This window comes from Mus caroli, chromosome 7 (assembly GCF_900094665.2).
Source record: "Mus caroli chromosome 7, CAROLI_EIJ_v1.1, whole genome shotgun sequence".
NCBI classification, from domain to species: domain Eukaryota; kingdom Metazoa; phylum Chordata; class Mammalia; order Rodentia; family Muridae; genus Mus; species Mus caroli.
Window position 1 is genome coordinate 100,796,721 of NC_034576.1, and position 10,319 is coordinate 100,807,039.

General features: G+C 53.6%; 2 protein-coding genes across 5 annotated transcripts in view; both read right to left on the reverse strand.

Moving 5' to 3' along the window:
* Myo7a (myosin VIIA) overlaps window positions 1–5,445 on the reverse strand; it is a 68,785-nt gene extending 63,340 nt beyond the window's left edge. For all 3 annotated transcript variants that reach the window (XM_021165945.2, XM_021165943.2, XM_029479536.1), the window contains exons 1-2: window positions 5,208–5,445; window positions 3,611–3,670 (exon numbers count right to left, since the gene is read on the reverse strand). In XM_021165945.2, coding sequence (XP_021021604.1) covers window positions 3,611–3,628 — 18 coding nt within the window. In that variant the 5' untranslated portion in view covers window positions 3,629–3,670; window positions 5,208–5,445. The remainder of the gene's footprint in view (window positions 1–3,610; window positions 3,671–5,207) is intronic.
* Window positions 5,446–7,427: 1,982 nt separating this feature from the next.
* The window catches only part of Capn5 (calpain 5), a 61,627-nt gene continuing 58,735 nt past the window's right edge, over window positions 7,428–10,319 (reverse strand). For both annotated transcript variants that reach the window (XM_021167937.1, XM_029479915.1), the window contains exon 13: window positions 7,428–9,908. In XM_021167937.1, coding sequence (XP_021023596.1) covers window positions 9,726–9,908 — 183 coding nt within the window. In that variant the 3' untranslated portion in view covers window positions 7,428–9,725. The remainder of the gene's footprint in view (window positions 9,909–10,319) is intronic.

The following is a 10,319-nucleotide window of genomic DNA, read 5'->3' on the forward strand; positions in this document are numbered from 1 at the left end:
CAAGGGGCTGGTGAGATGGCTCAGTGGGTAAGAGCACCCGACTGCTCTTCTAAAGGTCCAGAGTTCAAATCCCAGCAACCACATGGTGGCTAACAACCATCCGTAATGAGATCTGGCGCCCTCTTCTGGGGTGTCTGAAGACAGCTACAGTGTACTTACATATAATAAATAAATTAAAAAAAAAAAAGAATTCACCTTTAAAAAAAAAAAAGAAAAAGAAAAAGGAATCAAAATAGTAAATTGGAAAAAATCAATTAAGCACAAAAGATGTCAATAATGAGAGGATTAGAGATGTTACAAAATGTTTAGAGAACAAATAGCTCACCAGCAAAGGCCTTATCAGGGGCCTGGGGATGGAACTCAATCCTCAATCAGCGGAGTGCTTGCCCAGCACAAAACCCCAGTGCTACATAAAACCAGTCAGGTGCATTCTTTAACCACAGTGCTGGGGAGGTGGGGACATAGGATCAGAAGTTCAGTGTCATTCCTGACTGCATGGCAAGTTGGAGGCTAACCTTAGGTAGATGAGCCCGGTCTCAGCAAGTCAAGCCCTCACCAGTAGTTAAGTAGGCACCACTTGAAAGGAAGAACTTGACAGAATGGATAAGAACACAGGATTCTACCAAGGACTTCCTGCCTGCACGAGACTCACTTTAGATCCAAGGTCTTTGGGCAGATAGCGTTCCAGGCAAACAGTAGCCAAGAGAGAACCGGGTGTTCACATCGGTATCAGGCCTAACAGATTCAAAGTCATGACTTGGAAGAAGAGACAAAGAAGGCATTATATTCTATTAAGTCACAATCCAGCCAGCGTGTGGCCCAGAGCTATCTTCAAACCTTCTGCCTGCAGATCTGGGTCACATTCACGTGGCTCCCACCCTAGCCTACCACAGAACACAGAGGAAAGTCATGTCAGACTTTAGTGAAAAAGCCTCTTCAAGGTCCTCAAAGAAGCTACGTGTGCACCACAGAGGCCTGGAGTCTCCTCTCCAATGTCACCCGGCCTGGCCACTCTGGGGACATCTTCCTGGGACTTAGGTTAGGCGGGACTTTTGTTATAGTCTCGCAGCTTCCCTGATTCTGATTCCCAGGCTTCCTCTCATCCTCCTGTCCCCCTGGGATCTAGCTGTCACATTTTGGCTTCCAGATAACACTCAATTGGTCTGGAAACTTCTCCAGAGAGGCAGGGAATAGTCTTCATCTTTGGGGTTCTACTTGGCATGAAACTAGGCCTCAGTGGGGGCTCTGTGGGGCAGGTGAATGAGGACTGGCTAGGTGAGGGGGCCTCAGATACCCTAAGACTCCCTAGGGATTCTGTCTAACTCATAAGGCCATGAAGACAAAGGGTGAGCCCAGACTGGCAGCAGGCTTCTCCGCAAAAAGTCTCTACCCTGCAACGCCACCCAGGGACAGTTTGGCTTCTCCTCCCCCTGGGCCCTGTACCCCTCCACAGGCCTCCTTTCCTTGACAACTGTCTCTCCATCAGCTCCTTGTTCCTGTCATGTCCAGGCCTGCCCAGATTATGTTTCAGTGAGTCTGTTGGAGCCTCAGTTTCTTCCCCTGTGGGAAATAGACTGAGTTTCTACCCCATAGCTTCACCGAATCACTTAGGATGACAACCATAGATACCATGACTGGCCAGTTGGAACCCTTCACAAAGCAAAAGGTTTTCTGGGAGTAGTGGAGTTTGAGGAATTAGCCCACTGTCGTGCACATGTCCTACGTGCCTGGCACCCTGTCGTGGCTCAGGAAGGCTGGATTTGAAGGGAGGAATGAAGATGAATGAGTTGAATCTGTGGTTCAGGAAGGCTGAGGTACAGAAGGAAGGAGAGAAACTGAATGAATGACCTGCCATACCTATTCCCACGGGAGGGCAGCTGCACATGGAAAAAGCACCATCGGGTCCTCTGAGGTCTCCTGGGATTTCCTCATCTTAAATAAAATAAGAGAAAAAAAGCACGGGAACACGGCACAGCACCGTTATCAGAAGGTATGTGGCAGCTGACCTCTGTGGACTTCTATGCTAAGCCGAGGCTGGACAGTTCTATTAGCAGGACATGGTACTCTCAACCCTCCTACCATCAGCCCTTTGCAAAGTGATGGCAGTAATTAGCCTACAGCTTCATAGCTGGAAAGCCAAGGCCAGGAGTCCAGCTCAGCTCTTACATCCAAATGGTGCTCTTAGCTGGGCATCCCTCAGTACCCAACCCCGAGTCACAGGGGCCTGGTTCCCAGCAGGGAAGCTGAGGAGCAAGAGGAGGCTACCCTTGTTTCTAGGGCTCTATTTGGGTCCAGGAATTCAGAGGAGACATGGTCTCTAGGGTCACAGGAGCAAAGAGTCTCCCCAAAAATTAGGCTGAGGCCTGGGAGGATGTAGGCAGCAGGAGGGGGAAGCAAAGGTCAGGGGAGGGAGCAGAGGGTGAGACCGGCAGGAGTGAGCGGCAGGCAGAAGAGGCGACAGAGTCTGGCAGTTCAGGGATTACAGCATAGGTCAGAAGGGACCTGGATGGGCAGTTCAAGGTTCCCCCCAGCATCATCCAAATCCAAGATGGAGCCTGCCGAGCCGGTCAGCACCTATGGCCAGGGCATCGTGGAGGATGAGAGATGTAATAGAAAGGCATGTCCCACTTGAAAATGGGTAGAGCCACCATTCACTTAAAGATCCGCTACCAAAACAGTCCCTGCAAGACGAGGCTAGCCACCATTCACAGGTAGTCAGAAGCAAACAGTCCAGGGGAAAAGAAGTCCAGTCAGGTAGAGGCTCTGGGGAACACCCCTGTTCCTGTGGGGACCCTGGATCTTCCTTCTAGGGGTGTCTGTGTGAATCACCACCCATCAGCCCCTTTTAGCCTGGCTTTGGCTTTCTCTGATGGGCCATCAAGCAAGCTTTCAGTCCCTGAAATTTTTCCTGATCTAGAGCAGTAGCCTGCCTTTAACACATGGGCCCTGTGCAGCCTGGGGGTTTCCAGCCAGGCTGCTCCATTGGCCTCTCATAGCCTGAGACAACAGGAAACTCGTGGCTGAGCCTCAATAGCCCCCAGCTTCTCAGCCCAAAGGCTCTGTGCCCGGCCCACCTGGCGCACTGCCTGCATTCCTGGCTCCCACATTGGAGACCAAGAAGTTCATTAGTCTCAGGCTGATCACGGGGAAGGGCTGAGGGTCAGAGACCAGAGTGGCTCTGGGGATTAGGGGGCCTGGAAGGCTCAGCTGATGGGCAGCACCTGTGCCTCTTCCCTGGGGAGCTCCAGCTTGGGCCCTGTTACCCTGACTCACTTCTGTCCAGGTCCCCCCTAAGCAAACTTGCTAACTGCTTCCCCAAAGACCTTCTACACTGGGGCCGTTGCATGTGCTTCCTCTGTCTGGAATGCCTGGGACTGGGGGATGAATCATCACTCCTGCCCAGAGACACGTGTCAGCGACAAAAGAAGCCGTGGTGGCGGAGGTGGGAATTCTCACAGCTGGGTTCTGAAGACTAAGTAGGAGTTTGCCAAGAGGAAGAATTGGAATCCATTTCCAATGGCTAAACACATAGAGAGGAGGACATGCAGGGTGGGATGTGAGGAAGCCAGAATGGCCCTCTGCAGCTCTGAGAGAGAAGAGACACACTCACCTTCTGCAGAATAACCATGCTTCTACGTCAGCACACCTGCCGGAGTGACCAGACACAGCTCTGTGGGAAGAGACCATGGCACGCCCTGAGCCCAGGCAGCTTGGATCTGCAGGGCCACCTAGGCTCCTCCCTAACCCCATCCCTACCCCTCCTCCCTCACAGAAATCTTCCTTGGTTTCCATCCTTCTGATTAAAGCTCAGTCTATGTGACCAGAGCCTCAGTTACCATCACCACCTCCACTGCCCAAAGTTGCCCTCGTCATCTCAAAGGGCTTAGAAAGGAGTGTAGTCAGCCCTGTACCAGACATCAGCGTGAGGGGTGGGCTGTGCTGGGACAGGGACTAATGTCCTGAGGCTGCCCAAAGTTCAGAGAAGGACTATCTCTTACCCAAGGTCACACAGCAGGGCGGGGAAGACTTGGGACTAAGTAAGATTTGGACTCTGGTCCTGGTTCAGGACTGCTTCAGGAGTTTTAGGACACATAGCAGAATGATCTAACACCTGTTCATGGCCCTTATCTCTTACCTCATCCAGCACAGAGCCAGACCCAGGAATAGGCTCGAGATGGATTTGCTGCCTCGAGTGTGGTCACCAGAAGCAGCCCCAGCCCATAGGTCTTGGTGTGAGGCCCCTCCATCCCTGCCTGGCCTGCCCCTCGAGTGAGCATTAAGTTTTCACAAGGGTCCATTCAGAGGCACTGGGACATCTGATCCTCTGCCCACGACACTGCCTGATACCTGAGCCCTGACCCCACACCCTGGGTCTCTATGGGCATATGGCCCTTCGGGAGACCTACACCACGCTGTGGTCCCGGCAGGGGGATAATCGCAAAGGCAGCAGCAGTAGTTATGAGAGCTGGCGTCTGAAGAGGCTGCCTGGCCCCTGCCTCACTCATGCTGGTACAAGGCTGCAGGACAGACTGGAACTGTAGACTTGGAGGGTAGAGCTGAAGACCCATGGAAAAGCTCAGGTCTCTTCTACCCCGTGCATGAGGCTCTACCTCTCCATCCCAGACTAGACTAGTGTGTAAGACTAGTGTGTAAGACTAGTGTGTAAGACTAGTGTGTAAGGCTGTTGCTTTTCAAATTGAGAACAAAGAACCATAGTTTCTGTTTGGGTTTTTTCCCTAGACCCACGATTGATTTTACCTTGACCCCTGGGCAACCCCAGATAGTAACCTTCATGTTCTTGGGTCACATATTGGGAATGTAAGGCGCACAAAGAAGAAACAACGTGTGCAAGGAGAGATAGATTATCGGGGAGGTGACCAAAAGACCAAGCAAGAGAGGCATCCACACTTGCCCCCCACCCTCCACTCCTATCTTTCACCCCTGCCTCTGGATACCCCTGGCCCAGCTCCAACCCAGAAACAACTCCACAGGCCCTGTGTTCTTCAGCTATTCCCTCATCCAAGGCATAAGCCTCCATGTGCACAGCTCAGGGCATTTTCTTTCCATGCCTATGGTGGCAAGGCCCCTGTAGGTTCAGGGGAGTCCAGTCCCAGGGACCTAAAGCTAAGGGCAGAGGCTCCAGAGGAGGCCCCAGCCTGTAACTCCTCCCCAGTCCAAAAGTTCCAGCCAGGGCAGCCCATCCTTACCTGGGTTTTATCCACACCCTCCGAGTCACCACCTCCCAGCCTGGAGCCAGGGGTCACAAGTCAGGAGGACTCTGGAAGCTGAGGCTGGAGCCTGCAAATTCTCAGCCCTAGCTTGAGCCTTGCTCTGCTGCTGCTGTGGGCTTCCCTTGGGCTACTCTGTTTCTTGTCTCCCTGGGTCACTCTTTCTTTCGGTTCAGGGCAGCTGTCCAGCCTGCACTGCCACCCGCCCTCTCCCTCCAAAGCCTTCTCCCAGGAGGCGGAGCCCTGGGGGCCTCGAAGGTCTGGATGTGGTGACATCAGCATGAGGGGCGGGCTGTGCTGGGGCTGCTGACCTTGGTTGCCCAAGGTGCTGTGTAAAGCTAACCAGCAGGGATGCAAGGCATAGAAGTCCCAGGGGGCACTGCTGGCCAGTGGGAACCTCGGGCCTGGGGCCAACCATCAGGACCTCAGGGTGACTTGTCACCTGTGTTACTACCTGCCATCTCTGCATGGTTGGGACACCTGATCACGTCCCATCTTCCTCGTGATTTTGCTGGGTCTCAGTTCCCAGTAGCCTCCCCTGCTCACCCAGCTTCCCTCGTCCAGGACACTACTAGAGACCATATAGATGAGCAGGCTTGGCAATACCTGGAGCCTTGGCTGGACACAACATCCAAACCATGACTCCCCAAGATGCGCCCCACCCCCAGGCTCTACAACCGGCCCCCCACAGCCTGTCCTAGGAGTCTTGAGTGTGCTGTCATCCAGACAGTTTGCAAAGCCACCTGAGCAGGAGCCACCTCACGCAGAACAGAGACTCACCCGGTGTGTGTGTGTGTGTGTGTGTGTGTATGTGAGATTTAAAAAAGGGAGTGGGTGGGAATGAACAGGACACAAATACTCATCATGGTAGACGAGGAAGGACGCTGGAGGACTCCTCCTCCTCCTCCTCCTCCTGAGACCTGGCCCCTTCTTCTGCCCACACTGGCCAGCTGGGACATCTACTCAGGAAAGCTGCTTTTCGGGTGTGGGGGGCAGGGGGTAAGGTGGGGTGGGGAGTGTGGGGGGGTGGAATCTATGGTGGTATGGAGTGGGGAGAATCAATGGTGCAATGGTGCCACCTGCTGGGCACAGCCAACTGCTACAAGACTAAGGAAAAGCTGGTCAACTTCCTCATACCAGGGTGCCACAGTGAGACCAGGGTCCAAGGTTGACTTGCACCCAACGCAGCCTTCACCCGAGAAGCTGATACTTATGAGCCAGGTGAGTAGCATGAGCCTACACAGAGTGGGAGAGACACAGGTTGGAGCAGCCGGAGCCCAATCGACAAGGCGGCAACTGGGGCAGGTGTGACAGCTTCGTTGGTGCTGAGGTGCATGCTGGGAAGGCAGTGGGTGGGTGAGAAAGTGGACTCAGAACCATAACAGAGACATTTCCTCAGCACCCAAACTCGGCTAAGCAGGTCACCCGATCGGAGAAACCTGGAAATCCATGCTTGTTTCCCCAAAACAAACCCCTTCCTTACCACCTCATGCTCCACCCTACCTCTCCAGGTTCTGCCTGTTTTCTGCCCTATCGAGAAGGGGCACTGGTTTCTGGCACCTGAGCCTCTTAAGGGCACCACATCCGAACCACAGCAGAACTGGTCTTAGTTCATACCACCCTCACCCCTCCAAATCCAATCTATCATCGTATTCCATCATTTCGTTTTCCACAATCCGACCCAGCTTCTGCCCGTGGCCTTGCCCATAAATTCCTAGCTCTAGCCACCGCACTGTCCCAGTGTCTCTGCTCTGCCACCTCTGTCTGTGGCCTGCATGTAAGTCTCTCCTCTCCACTAGGACAGGGCACAGATCTTGAACTCAGAGACTGAGGGTCAGCTCCTAGGGACACTGCCTATCAAGGACACTACAGTACTGCGATCAGACATGATTTGTACATTTTCCTCAGTTGCTGGAAGGCTGCTGCAGAGCAGGAAGTGTGTGCCCCCATGTCCCCAGGGCTGAGATGGGCAGATCTCAGCAAAGCCAGCCCCACACTGACTGGAAGCAGGGAACCTGAAGGATTCCACAGAGCTGGGCTCTGACTCACTAGGTAACCAGCAAGGCCAGCTTTTATCTGTGATTCCCAAGGCCTTCCTTGCTCATCCTTCTGACCAGAGGTCAGCTACCCATTGTCCCCTCTGTCTTTACCCTTGTGTGGGGGGGTGCGGGGTACGGGAAAAATGAAACAGACAGATCTCTCTAGAGCGGCAGTAATATTTATTCTGAGAAGATAACAGAGTTCCTTTCCCTTGACCCCAGGGCATGGTGGCCTGGAGGAGTGAAGGCCAGGCCCTGTTGGTCCATGTAGAATACACTGTAGGGCTGATCACCTGCAATTGGAAGACTACAAGGCCTCCTGGGTGCAAACGATAAACGAAGCCACGGCTATCCCTGCTCCACCCTGTCCTCCCTTGTCCAGTCTTCAAGGCTTCTTGGGGACCGGAAGTTCCTTCACAGCCAGGAGCCAGCCTGGCTTAGCTTAAGAGAGAGGAAGCAAGAATAGGGCTGCTAGCCCAGTTCTGCTAGAAGTGGGAGGCAGTGGCTAGATGCCAGGTGAAGCATCGACTCGTCTGCTACTTGGTCCCTGCTCGCCCTGTGCCTCAGAGGGAATATGGCTGAGCTAAGACCCCCATGTCAGGCCCTGAGACCCAAGATTGTGAGGCTCACCCTCCCTTCCTGACTGCAGTCTTCGTCTGCAATAGCCATTGAGAAGTGAAGTGATCATGTGACCGTGTGGAGTGTTGATAGACTGATACACAGTGGAAGTGGTGTGGCCTTGCTCTTATCCTTGTACGAGTCCCTCACAAACAGGAGTCTCGAGCCCCATGCTACAGAGGGAGGAATCGAGGCACGGGAGGTTGAAGTGATTTGCTCCTGGTGAAGGGAAGCCCCAGTGTGCAGGAGGGATGCTCTCATCTTTAATTCAGCGCCTAGCCCTCCCTGTGGACCAGGTCCCAGGCCAGAAGAGCCTCCATGGAGCAAGATGGCAGTCAGAATCCAGCACCTCCAGCCAGGAAGAGGACCACGTTGGAGGGACCAGAGGCAGAATGTAACAGTTCCAAAAGGAATCGTGGCTGATAACTCAATTGTATTATTATTATTTTTTTTTAATCTACTAAATCTGGCCTGGAAGCTGAAGGAGGGCACAGCGGGGGACCTGTGAGCCACAGCACCAGTAAACAAGAGTTCCTCGGGAATGCAGGTGGCAGCCAGGAATGCACATCTCCGTCCCCCTCTGAGATTCCTGCAAGAAGGTGCCACTGCGAGCACCCACCCGTGCCCTCTCGTGCTCAGTGTCAAGATAAAACAAAATGAGTCTGCAGAGGACAAACATGGGGGCTGGCCTCCCTCACATGGAGATTCTGTTTAAATGCTAAGACTATCAAATGTTGGGGGTTGAGAGCAACATTTTGGTCTGGACAGTAAAAGCATGGCAGCCTCCTTGGCTCTTTGGGGATGCTGGTGCAGAGCCCTCTGGTCATGAGAAGTCCCCATCGGTGACACTCGACAGATGATCTAACCCTGAAGGCCTGGTACCATCCACCCTAGAGTCCTTTCTTCCAAGAAAAACCCAGGGTCTTTCAGCAGAGGCAGCATGTGTCCCCCTTGGGTCTCCCATAGCCTTACATCCATCAACCTGCCTGGCCAGGCCACTCCTTCCAACACCACAAGCAGAGGCTGGGAAATCATACTTTCTCACCAGCATGACCATAGCTCTTCAGAGGGTGACGGTGAAGTCAGAGCCTGGAGCTCAGGAAGGTATCTGCCTCCGAGAAGACCTGAGAATCGGGAAGCCTAGGGAGGCTCGCTGGGCTAATTGGGCAAGTCTATATGGAATAACTAAATGAATGGGGGTCAGGCATTAAACAATGAGCAGATGTCTCCTGCACATGCCAACTAAGGGTTCTTTCAAGATGGTTTTAAAATGGGCTGTAGTGGGGTTGGGGATGTAGCTCAGTTGGTAAGTGCTCGCCTAGCATGCACAAAGCCCTGGGTTCCATACCCAGCACCACTCAAATTGGTATAGTGGTACGGCATTGAGGAGGTGGAGGCAGGGGGATCATAAGTTTAAGGTCACTCTAAGCTACATAGCAAAGATCTGGGGAGGGAAGCAATCCCCCCCATAGCAAACAAGGAGAGGGAAGGGGCTTGGGACATGGCAGTTTGTGTGTAAACAATTGACATCTTGGCACTCCTGGTAGACAGCAGGGCCTGGGGAAACGTTTTCAGCAGATAGCCCCTTAACAGCAGTGCCCACTGGGTAGAGAGAACTGCTTTAAATCTTAGGCAAGAAAACTCCCCCACAAGACGGGAATTCTTTGGGGCCCTCCAAACACTGAGGCTCAGAGAGGGCAGGGCTCTCTTCAGGTCACACAGTGGGTCAGTGAAAGAGTGAGGAAAGGGCCCCGGTGTCTGGTTCCCAGGCTGGTCCCAGGCGAGGTGGGGACATGCGAGTAGTGGTGAGGACTAGTGGGGCAGGACAGGCAGGCTGGCATCAGACCGCCGTGAGAGAGGCACTGCAGAGGACTCGCACAGCTACAATGCCTGGCAGGTCGCTAGGCTGCCGGCTACTGCGGTCCTGGAGATGGAGGGTGTGGAGGTCCTGCAGGTCATCCGGGGCAGTCTTCAGGTGCACCTGGCCCAGGAATTCATCCTTCAGGACTCGGTGATTCCAAACCTGAGAGGAGACGGAGGGTGAAGAAGGAGGGGTTGATCTAAGACCAGGAACATAGCCTAGGGCAGTGGGGAGTGAGGGCAGCCGGACCTAGAAGCCTCTTCACTCAGTGCAAGCCCAGTCAGGGAAAAGCCCCATGGCCTGGGCTGATGGGGTGCCCTCTTCCAGAGCCTCAGGCTCCCCATAAAAGCATGTTACCACTTAGAAAGCTCAACCTGTCACTACAAGCTCTAGTAAACTTGAACTGGGTTGGGATGGGGAGGGACTTTGAACTTGACCTAGTTCTGCCCTGGCTCCTTCCTTCCTTCCTCTCCTTCCTTTCCTTTCTTCCCTCCTTCCTTCCTCTCCTTCCTCTCCTTCCTCTCCTTCCTTCCTTCCTTCCTTCCTTCCTTCCTTCCTTCCTTCCTTCCTTCC